This window comes from Phaseolus vulgaris, chromosome 10 (genome assembly GCF_000499845.2).
Source record: "Phaseolus vulgaris cultivar G19833 chromosome 10, P. vulgaris v2.0, whole genome shotgun sequence".
NCBI lineage: Eukaryota > Viridiplantae > Streptophyta > Magnoliopsida > Fabales > Fabaceae > Phaseolus > Phaseolus vulgaris.
The window spans coordinates 34594224-34608367 of NC_023750.2; the positions used below are offsets into that span (position 1 = coordinate 34594224).

Consider the following 14144-nt stretch of genomic DNA (forward strand, 5'->3'; position numbering starts at 1 on the left):
TTAACCGCCACTTAATACGATATAATATGAATTTAATTTAAATTTTAATATTTATAATAATTAATTTAATTTCGTTTTATAATTTGATTTCATAATATTATTTAATTTTATATTATAATTAAATTTCAGTACGCAATTAAATTTCATAATATAATTAAATTATAAGATAAATTATTTTTATAATAAAATTATACCTCATAATATAATTAAAATTGATAAATATAATAATAAGAAATGATTTTATTCATTCATTAAGATAACAAAGTTTATAATGTCAAACTAATCCAAAAAACAATTAAATTAAATTGTCAAAATGTAAATTTTATTTGAATATATTACAACTAATGTCATAGTCCTAATTCTAATTTGTCTTGTTGCCTCCACTTGATCCAATAATATTCTGGTTCAGTGATGAAGTACGACTTCCATCATCCGGTGCCTGGAATTAATTAAAATATGTTTAGAGTTAATTTTCAAATTTTAAAAAATAAATGAATTATTTTAGAAAAGAGAGAAAGAAAAAATAACATGTGACAAATTAATTATTTAAAATAGGAGGAAAGTGAAGCTTGCAACAAAGAAAGTTGTAGATGGAATAACTACATAGCAAATGAAATTAGTGTTATATATTAATATATCTAATTCAGGTAACAGGTAAGGGTCTAGACATGTATGCATACTCAACCTTTGTCGTTTCAATTTCAAATTAGGTAAGCTCCCATTGTATTCCTCGTTTTCAAAGGCCAGTGGACCTGCAAACTAATTTGTTATAAGGAATAAATTGAAACAAATAAAAAAAAATTTAAAGGATAAATTAGTCACTTTAAAAAATAATCTTTCAAAAATACTTTAAAATATAGCAAAGAATTGGAATTAAAATTAAAAATAAATATTAATTATTGTTAGTATTATAATAGTAATAGAGAAATTTTATGTTCATTAACTGTCATTCATCATAACAATAATAATCCATCAATGGAATTAAATCATAATCCTAGATATTGTTGCAAAGGAAATGCAAAAGAATACAGCATTTCAAACTAGTTTGAAAAATCTACCTTGGAGCCGTTAGGGACCAGTTCTTGGAGTGTCTTAAGCCGCTCACTTATTCTCTCTCTTCTGTTCTGTGATACACTCGTACAAACATTCTATCAGCATTGAGCTTATATTTAAGTTTTCTTAATTTGCAATCAAAACATGGAACATATATGCGACATACATAATTTAACTTAGGTTTGAAGTAATTAAGCAAACCTTGGCAGCAACATTTTGAGGATCCTTGAGTGGGCTTGACTTTGGTTTTGTTGCTTTACTTGTAGTTGTGCATGGCTTCTTGGCATTGGCAGCTTGCATGGTCTCTCCCTATAAACACCAAAATCATTCTTCCATTCTAATTAATTTAATGTACTTCTTATGGATGCTGCCACAAGAGCAATTCTTGTCCTTGTTATGACTCCTAATTAATCCAAAGAAGTCCTGATTCACAAAATGATTCAGATTAGTGCATAAAATACAATAATCACCTTACACACTATATTGATAGCTTGTATTAAAAGAGTAGGGTAAGAATATTCAAATGTACATTATAATCCATAGAATCTGGAAGAAATGACAAACTACCATAAGTACTGTTACTCTGCTTCTTTTTCCCACTCATACGGTTACTCTACATCATCATGATATGGGAAGGTGTCACAATCACACATGCCCATGAGAATCTAATCAATTACCACTACCTATTTTCCTACCAAATGTTACCATCTCTATTACCAACTACATTGTAGCCCTACACAAATTCTAACACTTTCCTCAATTAGTTTACTTCAATTCACAAAAATTCCTAAGGTTATAAAGTTTTAAAGCAGATCAAAGAAATAGAGAAAAGGGAAAAAACACTAGCAGATTTGATCTAAGTTATAAATCTGACAAAGAGTAAGAAATTGTTGTCATGTTGTATCTTTTTTGGCTAGTGTTTGGACTTCTTCGTCGGTAAGCTTGTTGCCATGGAGAACCTTCTTGATTCTATCTAAGGTTGTTATGCGAATGTATTAAGAGAGAATGTGTGTGCCAGAAAGAGAGAGAAAGGAAAGAGAACAGAGAGTGTGAATGAACTAGAAAAACATAAGAGAACGCATTTTTAATAATCTTCAGACAGTGTTTTAATAATTAATTGCTGCAAACATATACTAGCAGATCAATTCAAATCAAAGCAATCATTAATCAAAATGGTGATCAGTGCAACAAATAGGTGAGGGGTTTGAAGACACTTACTACTTCCAAATAGGTAGGAGCTAGTCTTCTTGTAATAACGAGCAAGACGGTGGATTCTGCGCTCCACGAGAATCAACCTAAACTTGGAGTCCTTGTCCTTTCTATTCCTCTCCAGATGCTTCCTAATTGAAACTGCCTTCTTAATCAAATGGTCAAGTGCCCTATCTAGGTGCAATAAGCACCCCCATTCACTTTATTCCCAAGTGAAGACAGAAAGTAATGAAAAAAGAAACCCCAACAAAATTAAAAAATAACTTCATTTTAAAATATAATTATTATTCTTACAGTTTTATGAGTCTTTTAGTAATGTTATTAGATTGTGCTAGTACTAGTTACTTACTAATTTTTTAGTATGTGAATGGCATTAGATATATCTATATTCGTACAAGACACAATTCATGCTTTAACAACAAACACAAGCCAAATCCCGAGAGTCAATTAAGCTTTATTCACCACCACAAACCTAGTGTAGTCACTGCGTTAAATTCCCATGCCCCATCCTAATTTTCATATTCAGTATACTTAACTTTCTGTCGGTATGGGAAAACTGAATACACTCCTATATTTTCGAAGGTATTATCTTCTTTTACCAAAAGCATTTATAAATTTCATTTTACTATCCTATTTTTTTATTATACTATTATAACAAATACTTTCTTTGTATTGTGCTATCTATTGTAATATAAAAATTGTCCACCCGACACCACCTATTGGTTGGACAGTACATTGGAGCTAACTTTTTTCTCCCAGCTCTTCTTTTAACTTTATTTAAAAACTATGCAGAGCACATACACTCTCTTGTTTGATAATAAACTTCATGCTGAATAACAACATTCAGGAAACATACTAGTAGGTAGGTATATGAAAGTATTATCAGTATGTTTTCATAAAGTTCACTTTTGTTGAATCTAACTAATAAGTGTCATAAAAAGCGGGTTTTGATACATTTTACGGTGGGCAGTTGCAACCTATATAAGAGTGATTAATTTTTTTGTTCGGTCCTGCTGGTCCAGGATTTTGGATCCACCATAGGGTGACATAGGTAGTGGAATTTTCTCCCGTCCTGTGCACATCTATTCAGACCTTTTTTCTGCATATACAAATTGTTGAGTCAAAATATACACTCAAGCCTTATTTCTAAAAGTCAATAATCTCAAGTTAGTATTAAAGTAGGCCTTGGTAGTCACTGCCTATTCACACAATAACAACCCAACTGGCTTAACAATTGAAACTGTGACAACGTACGCCTTAGCTATTGAAACAGTTATCTCCCTGAATCTTGATCGATAACTTACAAGACAAAATGGCTTGAATTGATGTAAATATTGTCCTACAGTATTGTTCTGTCAATAGGCTTTCTCTCTTTCTCACTCATTCATCACACTTGGTAGTTCCTATACAATATGCAACTATCAATACACATAACTATCGCAACTCGATCTAAAATAGCTCAAGGATTGGAATAAACCAAGCATCGGTATATATGCATTATTCAACAAGACAACCTTACCCAATTATGTCCATAAGAACTAAAATGTGTTGTTTGTTGTACAGACAATGGATTATCCCTCTTTTCGGCTAAAATATACATAGATAAACAAATACATCATGGACATACATGGTCAAGAGAAAAGGGAAATTAATGAAGAGCATCTTGATATCAACCAGTATTCTCAATAGTAACCAGCTCTTAATCAGGCTAACAACAATTAAGGACAGGAAAAATTTGTGTAGTCAATGCATTACCTACTCAAGTTTTCAATCACGAACATACCATCCACCATCAAAAGATATGTAAGCTTTGGTCAGGATTTGCACCACTTCCATCCAGCAGAATTCCAGGTTTGTTAATACTATCAAACTGCATTTTATTTTTTGAAAATAAAAATCTACAAGATATTACATCATCTTATCTCTATATTAATGATTCATTCAAGAACTACGGAAAAAAATATGATTTGATGATGATAGCCACTTGGGGAAGCCAAATGTTTCGCGTTACTTATTCTTTTAGCAATCGACTTAATGGGGTTTTAACAGAAACTTTGTCTGTTCAATATGTTTTTCAATTCAGCTTTCAACTATCTTTTCTGTTCATTCACTCAAATTACCAGCAGAGAATTATACCTTGGAATTTTAGGCTGCTCTAATTTTGCATTTGAAAGAGATATTGCATTTTCTTAGAACTCAAAATGAGTTTTAGAATTCTCTCACCTGCCTTTGTGATAACTTGCTTTAATTGCTCGAAAATCAGAACTCGAGTCAGGAAACTCTTTCTCCCCTACCGCCTCTGTGATAACTTTTTAGCTACCTAGTAAAAAGATGAAACACATAATGAAATACACAAATAGAATCACATGACAAATCCTAAACATCAAACAAAGTCGGGCATTGATAAGAGAACGCGCGAGCATTTAATTACCTTCAAATTGGTTCCGTGTAGAGGCAGAGAGAGTAGGGTTTTGTGAGGTAGAGAGCGCTAGGGTTCGTATGGAGGCAGAGAGCGTTAGGGTTCATGTGAGGCAGACATCGTAAGGGTTCGTGTGAGGCAGAGAGCGCTAGGTTCGTGTGGAAGCAGCGAACGCTAAGGTTCGTGTGAGGCAGAGAGCGCTAGGTTCGTGTGGAAGCAGCGAGCACTAGGGTTCATGTGAGGCAGACATCGCTAGGGTTTGTGTGAGGCAGCGAGCGTTAGGGTTCGTGTGAGGCAGCGAGCGTTAGGGTTCGTGTGAGGCAGCGAGCGCTAGGGTTCATGTGAGTGTGAGGCAGAGAGAAGGACGAGAGTGAAAGCATTAGAGTTAGGGTTCACTCTGATTTTCAAAATGAAATTAAAAAAAAAATTATTTTCTTAACTTTAAAAAAAAAATTATTTTAAATCAAGTTAAAAATGTGAATATAGGAATAAAGGAATAAAACAAGTTTTCAGAAAGAAAATTATGACAGTTAAAAATGACATAATTTGAAAGATAATTATGACGGTTAATGAAATGACGTATTATACTGAAATTTGTGGCAGTTATTAATAACCGCCATATTAAAACCGCCACTTTTTACACATTTTTTTGTAGTGGTTGTTAGGCAAAACTCCCCATATGAGCATTAGACATTGCCTATGCTACTAAAGGATATGACCCTTGACAATTAACTCAGAGCAATGCCAAAATAAAAAACAACACTATATTCTCTTTCAATTCCAGCCAATATGCTTGATAGAAAACCAACCTTCTCTTTTTCCTCTTCGTGAATTTGAGTGTGTTTTGATTAGTGCAAACTTCTCCTTGTGATCTCTTTGTTAGTGGTTCAGGAATTCTTCTCATTTAAGTCATAACTTTCCCTCTACTCTCTGAGTTGTATTTTATATATATATATATATATATATATATATATATATATATATATTCTTCTGCAGGCTCAAAGCTTTTTTTATGAAGGTTAAAAGAGTCGCTGGAGCCACAGGTACCATGGCAACCACTAGCTTCTGCTGTATAATCTGTTTTTTTTATCGGCAATAAGCAATTAAGATAAATTGACCCACTTAAGGAATGGTCCAACCCTCATACAGAGAATAAAAGATAAAAATTCTTTCCCCCTTCTTATCTAAAACCCACAAATTAATCCTCTACTTCCTTTCCCAACACTAAAATTGAATAAAAGACAAAATACTGTACCATTATTAAATCGAGTACATACATACTAGAGATTCTAAACACCATTCAGAGAACGAGAAACTCACTAATGGTATCTTTGAATTGATCCAGGACCAAACCTTGATCTGTGCCAGAGAAAATACTTCGGTATGATCAACCACTCCTCCTTTAAACAAACAATTTTTCCTGTGTCTCCAAATCTCTCTGACCAAAGCTATGCAAATATTACCCATAATAAGATTAACTGAGTTAGGTGCATCCAAAAACTTGAAATGTTCAAAATGTGACCTAAGAACAATAAGATCAATTGAATTCAATCCTAACCAGTAACAACCTTGCAACCGAAGAAAAGATGATTTGTCGACTCCTCTGATAGCCTGCATAAGCTGCAAATATTATTCGCAATCTGAATCCCTGGTCTCTCCAGATTTATATTCTCAATTTGAATCCATCGTCTCTCCAGATTTACCTTTGTGGCTACCCTGTTTTCAATCACCCTCCAAGTTGTGACATGAGCTGAAGGCAACACTTTTATCCGCTAGAAAGAATTGTAAAATCTCGAATCTTCCTCTCCTCCTTCTCCCACTAATAAAGCGTAAGCATACTTGACTGAAAACCCTGTTGTCTCTCTATCCTTCCATACCCATTTATCCCCTATCTCTGACTCTATCCTCCTATTAGAAATCGTCTCTAAGAGCTGGCTTACTTGATCCTCCTCCCAAGCGAACAAACCCCTTCTCCACCTTAAATTCCACTCCCAGATTCCGTTAATCCTTGATCCATATTCACAAATGTTTGCTTCCTTAAGTACAGACAAAGAGAATAATCTTGGGAATCTACTTTTCAAATCTCTAGATGTTACCCAATTATCTAACCAAAACAACACGTCTTTCCCATTTTCAACCTCCCAATTAACAAGATCTTCAAACTTCCTTCCTCACTCCTCTGAACTCCATACCTTCATCATATCTCTCCACCATAAAGAAACTTTGTTGTTATCATTCTGAAGTTCCTTCAGGCCTCTCCATCCACCGTACTTGGATTCGATTACTTCCCCCCATAACCCTCTCTTAATGCCAAATCCATTTTCCCAATAAAGCAAGATTAAAACGTCTAATGTTAATAATGCCTAGCCCGCCTGCATCCTTGGAATTACAAACCTTATCCCAAGCAACCCATGCAATCTTCCTCCCATCTGCCCCCCAACCCCACAGAAAATTCCTCTGTAAACTCATAATCTTCTTTAACACTTTAGACGGAATCTTGAAAAGAGAAAGGTAGAACAAAGGTATAGACGATAAAACAGACTTAATCAAACAAATTCTCCCTACCATCGATATGTATCTACCCTTCCATCTACCTAGTCTGCTTTTTACTCTGTTGACCACCTCGTCCCAAAATTCACCCCTCTTATGGCATCCCCTATAGGCAACCCCAAATACATAAAAGGAGTTCTCATAATTTCACAATTTAATACAGACATGAAACTCAGAATTTTCGTCTGTTTCACCCCAACCCCACCAATCCTACTCTTGAGGAAATTCACCTTGAGACCAAAAACCAATTCAAAACAACTCAACATGACCTTAATGTTAAAAACACTTTTGATATTTCCCTTACAAAAAAACAAAGTATCATCAACGTATTGTAGCATATTTACCTTAACTGACTTTTTTCCTATCTTTAAGCCTTCGATCAATTCTTTCTCAACTACAATCCTAAACACCCCTGCAAGACTTTCGACCACTATTAGGAACAAGAACGGAGCTAAAGGGTCGCCTTGTCTCAACCCCTTTTTCGAAATGAATTCCTTAGTAGGACTCCCATTAACTAGAACTGATATCGAAGCTGATTCCAAACAAGCCATTATCTAGGATTTCCACTTTTCACAAGAGCCAAGCCTGCCTAACATATAGTAGATGAAATCCCACCTCACACATTCGTACGCCTTCTGATAATCCACCTTGAAACACACACAACTTTTTTTTCTTCCTCTTCATCTCTTCTATTATTTCATTGGCAACCAAAATGCTATCCAAAATCCCTTTTCCTTCAAGAAAAGCGGATTTCCTGATATCTATTACTTTACTAATCACTTTTTTCAATCTGATTGACAAAATCTTCAAAACGATCTTATACACACACCCTACCAATGAGATAGGTCTATAATCGCTAAGCTGCTGCAGATTATCGTTCTTAGGTATCAAACAGATAAATGATGCATTAGTCCCCCTGGGCCACCTTCCATTGACCATAAAGTCATTAATCGCCAACACCACACATCCTCCTTAAGACAATCCCACAAAATTTAATGAAGCTAAAATAAAAACCATCTGGACCAGGACTCTTTGAACTATCACAGCTCCAGACAACATTCTTGACTTCCTCTTCAGAGATTGCTCCTACCAACAATTCATTGTCTTCATCAGATATAGTATTGAATCGAACATTGTCCAACCTAACCAGGGGTTTTGACTCTCTAGCAAATCTAGCTTTGAAAAACTCCTCAATTGTAGACTTAACCACCTCCTTATCCTCACACTACTGCTCATTTACTTCTACCCCGTTGATCCCGTTTCTCATTCTCCTCCACTTCACTAAGGAGTGAAAAAATTTAGTATTTAAATTGCTTTGTTTTAACCACTTTTGTCTTGCTTTTTGGTGCATGACCGCTTCTTGTCTAAATAGGTTCCGACTTTGTTCCGCCAACAAAAATCTCCTATCTTGCCTCCCCAGCTCATCTAACTCACTTTCATCATCTCTTGCGTCCAACTCTTCAATCTTCTTTTGTATGGATTCCCCTTCCTGATTGACATTCCTGAATACCTCTCTATTCCACTTCTTCAAATCTATCTTTAGCTTTTTCAATTTTTCTTTTAGAACAACCATTCCCTCCACTGAACACCTCATAGGTCTGCCATTTACTACGAACAAAATCCAGAAACCTGCTATCCTTTTGCCATACATCCAAACTTCTGAAAGGTTTAGGCCTCCAATCCACTGATGAAACTTTTAGGACTAACACGCCATGATTAGAGACCTTTCTGCTGAGAGCAAGCTGTTTACTATTTGGCCAAACATCCAACCATTCCTTAGAGACAAGAATTATGTCTATTTTGCTCTTGACCGTATCATTTGGCTTGTACAAAGTAAACTTTCTACTGACCATTGGAATATCCAGTAATTGCATGTTATCAATAAAATCATTAAATCCCCTTATCTCTCTACTATAATTTGATGATGAGATGACACTTTTTCTCTCCTCTTTCCTTCTGATTGAATTAAAATCCCCGACAACACACCATACCTTGTTTTGTCGAATCTCCCTAATTTTTCGTTACTCTTCCCAAACCTCCTTCCTTTCTTTCAACGTATCGGAACTGTACACATTTGCTATCATAATATGTATCCCGTCTCCTGGTTTCCAAACTCCTTCGATGATAGGGAAACCTTTTCCATTTAAAAAACTTGTCATATTAAAACTCCTTTTCCACATAGTAATGATTCCACCTGCGTTATTTACTACCCCGTTCTCTACCCAATCGACTTCATTTGAACCCTACAGATAAAAACAACTTTCCTTTCTGAGCACTGAGCACTTTGTTTCCTGTATACAGACCATTCCAACCTCCTCTTTTCTAATCAATTCTCTTGCGTATGTTCTTTTTATATTTCCTCCTAACACCCTTATGTTTAAACTAATTAGACTCATCATCAGAAACATTAATCTCCATCTCCAAATTCCTGCAATCCCGATTCTCCACACTGCTGAGCCTATTTAATACCACCTCTTCTTCACTTAACAGAGTGAAACCCATCTCCTTACCAGCTTTCCACCTCCTCCTAGCTTCGCCCTGCTCATCTTTTAACCAAAGCATTCTACTGTATTTTCTTACATCGTTGTCTGAGATAATGATTTCTGATCTTAAGCCATTTAGAGAGTCTGACTTAGCTAACCTTTCAAACCTCGGTGAACTTACGTCTCTTGATTTAGGCAAATCATCCACTCTTCCACCAAATCTAGCCATCATCCTCCCCACTAGGTGACTTGCAAAAAATGATTTTGTCTCCCTTACCGTGCCCTTAGGAGTGGACATCTTCGTAGCTCCATTATTTTCTCTACTCCATACTAACCCCGTCCTCTCCACCATGCTAACTGAGTCTCTACTTGCCTCACACCCCAAAAATCCTTTGTTTTCGTCATCAAATCCACCTTGTTCTCCCTCAGCCTGCATTTCCCCTGCCGCCACCGCTCACCTTCTCTCCATCACCGCGCCTCATACTGGTATGAACATGCACAACAGCGTCAGCCGCCGTCCCTCGTTGCCCTGCCCCTGCAGACGCCTCCACGTCTTCCCCGGTCGTTGCACTAAAGTCAGTCGCACCATCGCCGGTCACCGCAATCCCTCCTCCGTTGGTACCAGTCACTCCCTCGCTAGTAGCCTTCCCAGTTCCGACGTTATCATCCACCGCCGCCGATAATCATTGTCTCTCGTTGTCCATCTCCGGTGACTTCGAGGTAGAACAAACATTGGAACCCACAAAACCAGCGACGATATCCATCGCCGTCAATGCATGGAGAATCTCGTCGGCTCCATCGACGTCTAGGCTCTCGATACCAACGTCGCAAGCCACTTCGGCGACTCAGGAGTGGCTGCATCAGTTCCATCGTCACCATCACAAGTTTCGCCGCTGCCTCCCATCCAGTCCGCCGCTCCTCCTTGTCTGACAAACCCTAGTTGTGAGTCCATGTCAGCATTGGGCTAAAAAATTAGGGTTTCCCCCACCCAACTACTTGCGCATCCGTTGCCTTCAACAATTTCCCGATATAAAATCTTTCAAGCCAAAAAGATGTTTCTGCATTAACCCTAATATTTGGCAAAAATTCTTCATCTCGCTTCTGATCGAAATCCTCCTTTCCTCCCCTAATAGCTTGAGCATAAGAGCGTTGTTGGGTATTCTGACTCTGAAAATTCCGAGAGTGTGTCTGACTATGTGGATTACGTAAAGGTTTCTCTTGCCTTCTACCTTTTGGTAGTTTTGCTTGCAGTTTCCATGTATCAATCCAAATGGAATCAAGTTGCCTTTACAATACGTATTCATCCCTTACTCCATGAAATCTAACGAATCAAAACCTTTGTTTTTTGCCGTTTAACTTTCTAGAGATGAAGACGTCTAAAACCCTTCCCCAATGCTGAAAAACCTTCCATAGGTCCTTCTCTTGAAACTTATTTGGAAAATTAGTAAAAAAGAAAGACATGTCTACCATCTTCGCTCTCTCTCTCTACATCCTCGCAATGAGAAGTTCGTTGTACCTTTTCTGTATAATCTGTGATTATGCAGATCTGGAGTAGCTTGTATCAGCTGCTGGGTTTGTGTTTTTTTTGGCTCATTCCTTGTAGAAACAGCTTGCTGCAATGTGTTTCCTATGAGCTTTTGTAGTTTAAGGCACTGTTGGTTTTGTTAAAGCAAGTGTCAAAGATCTATGCCTTTGTGCTTGTTTTGTTTTGCCTTTTAACTTTGAAGAGATGAGTCTTGTATAAGGGTTGGGACACCTCTGAAGTATCTCACTTAATTCATTTATTCATTGCTAATAAAAAGAAAGTACCGACTCTCTGTAGCCTATCTACTATGTTTTTGATTAACTTTCAGTATCTCCTTATGATCTAAGTGGTCCTTGTTAAAGTATCACTTTTTCTCAACTACTGTTGCTGTAATAAGATATGCATCCTTCTCAATTCCACGTCCTTCCCCAAACTACCACCTATTTACAAGAGACCAGTCCTTGCCACAGAAATTAGTTTAACAGTGGAGAGAGGAAGCTGTTTTGGTTGGGAATGATTTAACTGGCTTCACTAATGGCCCTGTACATATCACCAAAAAAGAAAAACAACATAAATAGCATACAGATTATGTTAGCCATGCAGTCCAACCTTAGAAATACAATAAAATAAAAAATGATATTAGTAATGCAACCCAACACTCCATCATCCACCCATGTTGGCTCATCTCCAACCATTGTCGCACACATCATCCTCTAGTGCAATTGATAAATTTGATTGTTAAGTTACTTCATCTGTTTTACTTTACGATCCCTTCCTTCCAATCCTTGCCAACCTGCACAAATGAGTAACCTTTCCTAGTCTTTAGCTAAGACAATATCATATTATTAAGACTAAAAATACATCACACATAACAACATACACACTTTTAAAACACTTGTTTACATTCTTAGTTGCCCCAGACCCCAGAATAATTATATTAATATTGATAATCATACTAATAAATATAATAATAATCATAACATGACAATAAAATTTGTCTGATGTAATGATTAAAGCTTAGTTCACTCCAAAAAACTTGGGTTCGAGTCCTATCTGCTACAGTTTATTTCTGACATTAATTATTAATTATAATTGTGATAGCATATATAATAATTGTCAATAATATTTTTAAATTAATATTTGTGAATAACAATTTAAAAAAATAAAAATAGATTCAATTGAAAGACCTAAAGCATATTATCAAAACTAGCGGGCTGTGTATCCGCATTTTTCATGTTTACTATTTATATATTCATATAATTTTAATAAATATTAAATTATATGAGAAGATATGTAAATTATCTAAATGCACCATTGATAATAGTTTTATTAAGATTTTATGTTAATTTTTTTATATTTTCATTTTATTGTTTGTGAATATTAAATTTTGATTTAACTTGGATGTAATCTTGAACTTTGTAAAGTTATCAAGATTAAAATGAAGGTTTAAAAAAAATGGACCAGCAAACAATGTCAAAACATAATGCAAATGATTGTATGTTGGAAGTTGTAGAATCTATCACCATATCAATTGAATCCACATCTTTCATGGCAAAGAAGTTGAAAAAAATAAAATAATAAACTAAATACAAATTACCAAACTTCCAACTTATGTAATATCTAATAGATCAAAGCATCAGTAGACATAAAAACTTTGCCCGTAAAGCTGACTTAGGATTCATACAAAAATATAAAAAAAATTAAGAAAGCAATAGAAACAAAAATGTTCAAATCCTATAACAATGAGACACGTCTCTGCTTCGAACGCTTTGGGAAGTGCGAGAAGGAGGAAGCAATGGAGGTTGTTGTTGTACAGTGGTGATTGAAGAGGGACTAAGATGGGTGAGAGTAGGAGAAGAACATGGAGCGTGAAGGAAGAGAGTTCAAAATGTGTCAAAATTTATGAGCATTTTTTTTCTTTGGATGCAATTGGTGAAAACTACTCCTTATAAGGGAATGGAAGAAAGTGGTAACCGCTCAACTACTCCTTATAAGGGAGTGGATGTAACTGGTGAAAACTACTCCTTCGTAAGAAAGTGGATGTAAATGGTGACAGTGAAAACTACTGAAGAAAGTGGTAACCGCTAAGTAGTAATCAAATTGTTCACGTTTGGTCACTACTCACATTTCCTAATATTTATTTCTCTCTCATACAACAGACACTCCCTCTCATTATGCAATTAATTTTCAAAATAAATTATCTCTTTTAATTCAAACGGTTGCTCCATTTATTTCAAATATCTTATTAAATTTATTTCTCTCTCATACAACAGACACTCTCTCATTATCCAATTAATTTTCAAAATAAATTATCTCTTTCAATCACTACAAAAAAAAGTATATATTTGTGACGGTTATTTTCGTATAAACTGGCGGTTATAACCGCCACAATATACGCTTGTGGGGTTTCCCAAACCGCCATAGAACTGGCCGCCACAAAGTTTAATGTGGCGGTTTTACTCTACCCGCCGCAACACCCGTCACTTTAAACATAGTGTAAATAGTGACATTTTTTATATGTAAGTAGTGTCAGTTATAACTGTCGCAATTTACATTCATTGAAGAAGATTCTGACACTATAATATACGTAAGTAGTGTTAGTTATGACTGTCGCAATTTACATTCATTAAATAAGATTCTGGCGTCATAATATACATAAGTAGTGACGTTTTTAACTGACGTAATTTTAATTCTGAATAAATAAAATTTAACCACCACATTTTTATAATTTTTTTATAAGCTGTTTTATACAATTATAAAATTTAACTACCACTTTTTCATAATAAAATAAAATATTGTATAAAGTTATAATCATCTATTCATTTCATTAAAATTAAAACACACATAATAATGTTCAAAAGTTTATATGTAATTGAAAATTAAAACACATAAAAAGTTCATACAT

General features: G+C 35.4%; 2 protein-coding genes across 9 annotated transcripts; both read right to left on the reverse strand.

Annotated features, from left to right (window-relative positions):
- Window positions 1–220: 220 nt before the first annotated feature.
- Window positions 221–4012, reverse strand: LOC137819668 (putative transcription factor bHLH086). 8 transcript variants are annotated; one of them, XR_011082369.1, is made up of 5 exons: window positions 2272–2871; window positions 1255–1476; window positions 1059–1148; window positions 686–752; window positions 221–439 (listed from the first exon to the last, which is right to left on the reverse strand). XR_011082369.1 is itself a non-coding variant. In XM_068623572.1 (5 exons), the coding sequence occupies exons 2-5, from the start codon at window positions 1351–1353 to the stop codon at window positions 429–431; spliced, it is 279 nt and encodes a 92-aa protein (XP_068479673.1). In that variant the 5' UTR covers window positions 1354–1476; window positions 2272–4012; the 3' UTR covers window positions 221–428. The 8 variants fall into 8 exon arrangements, 3 of the variants coding, with proteins under 3 accessions (XP_068479673.1, XP_068479672.1, XP_068479674.1); XR_011082368.1 differs by having other exon boundaries at window positions 681–752; window positions 1059–1124; window positions 2272–2860; XR_011082367.1 differs by having other exon boundaries at window positions 1059–1124; window positions 2272–2854.
- Window positions 4013–6453: 2441 nt separating this feature from the next.
- On the reverse strand, window positions 6454–7782 carry LOC137817965 (uncharacterized). The gene is made up of 5 exons (XM_068621188.1): window positions 7576–7782; window positions 7321–7461; window positions 7076–7177; window positions 6874–6984; window positions 6454–6717 (listed from the first exon to the last, which is right to left on the reverse strand). Exons 1-5 carry the CDS (start codon window positions 7780–7782, stop codon window positions 6454–6456), a joined length of 825 nt encoding a protein of 274 aa, XP_068477289.1.
- Between the last annotated feature and the right edge of the window lie 6362 nt (window positions 7783–14144).

Coding starts and splice junctions, on each gene's coding strand:
- LOC137819668 (XM_068623571.1), bottom strand. CDS start 1,353: ATGCAAGCTGCCAATGCCAAGAAGCCATGCACAACTACAAGTAAAGCA. Junction 760..1,058: donor TGGTCCCTAACGGCTCCAAG/GTAGATTTTTCA, acceptor ATAACAAATTAG/TTTGCAGGTCCACTGGCCTT. Junction 440..685: donor TTGAAATTGAAACGACAAAG/GTTGAGTATGCA, acceptor AATTAATTCCAG/GCACCGGATGATGGAAGTCG.
- LOC137817965 (XM_068621188.1), bottom strand. CDS start 7,782: ATGGCTTGTTTGGAATCAGCTTCGATATCAGTTCTAGTTAATGGGAGT. Junction 6,985..7,075: donor CATGGGTTGCTTGGGATAAG/GTTTGTAATTCC, acceptor TTTGGCATTAAG/AGAGGGTTATGGGGGGAAGT. Junction 6,718..6,873: donor GGTGGAGAGATATGATGAAG/GTATGGAGTTCA, acceptor TCTGTACTTAAG/GAAGCAAACATTTGTGAATA.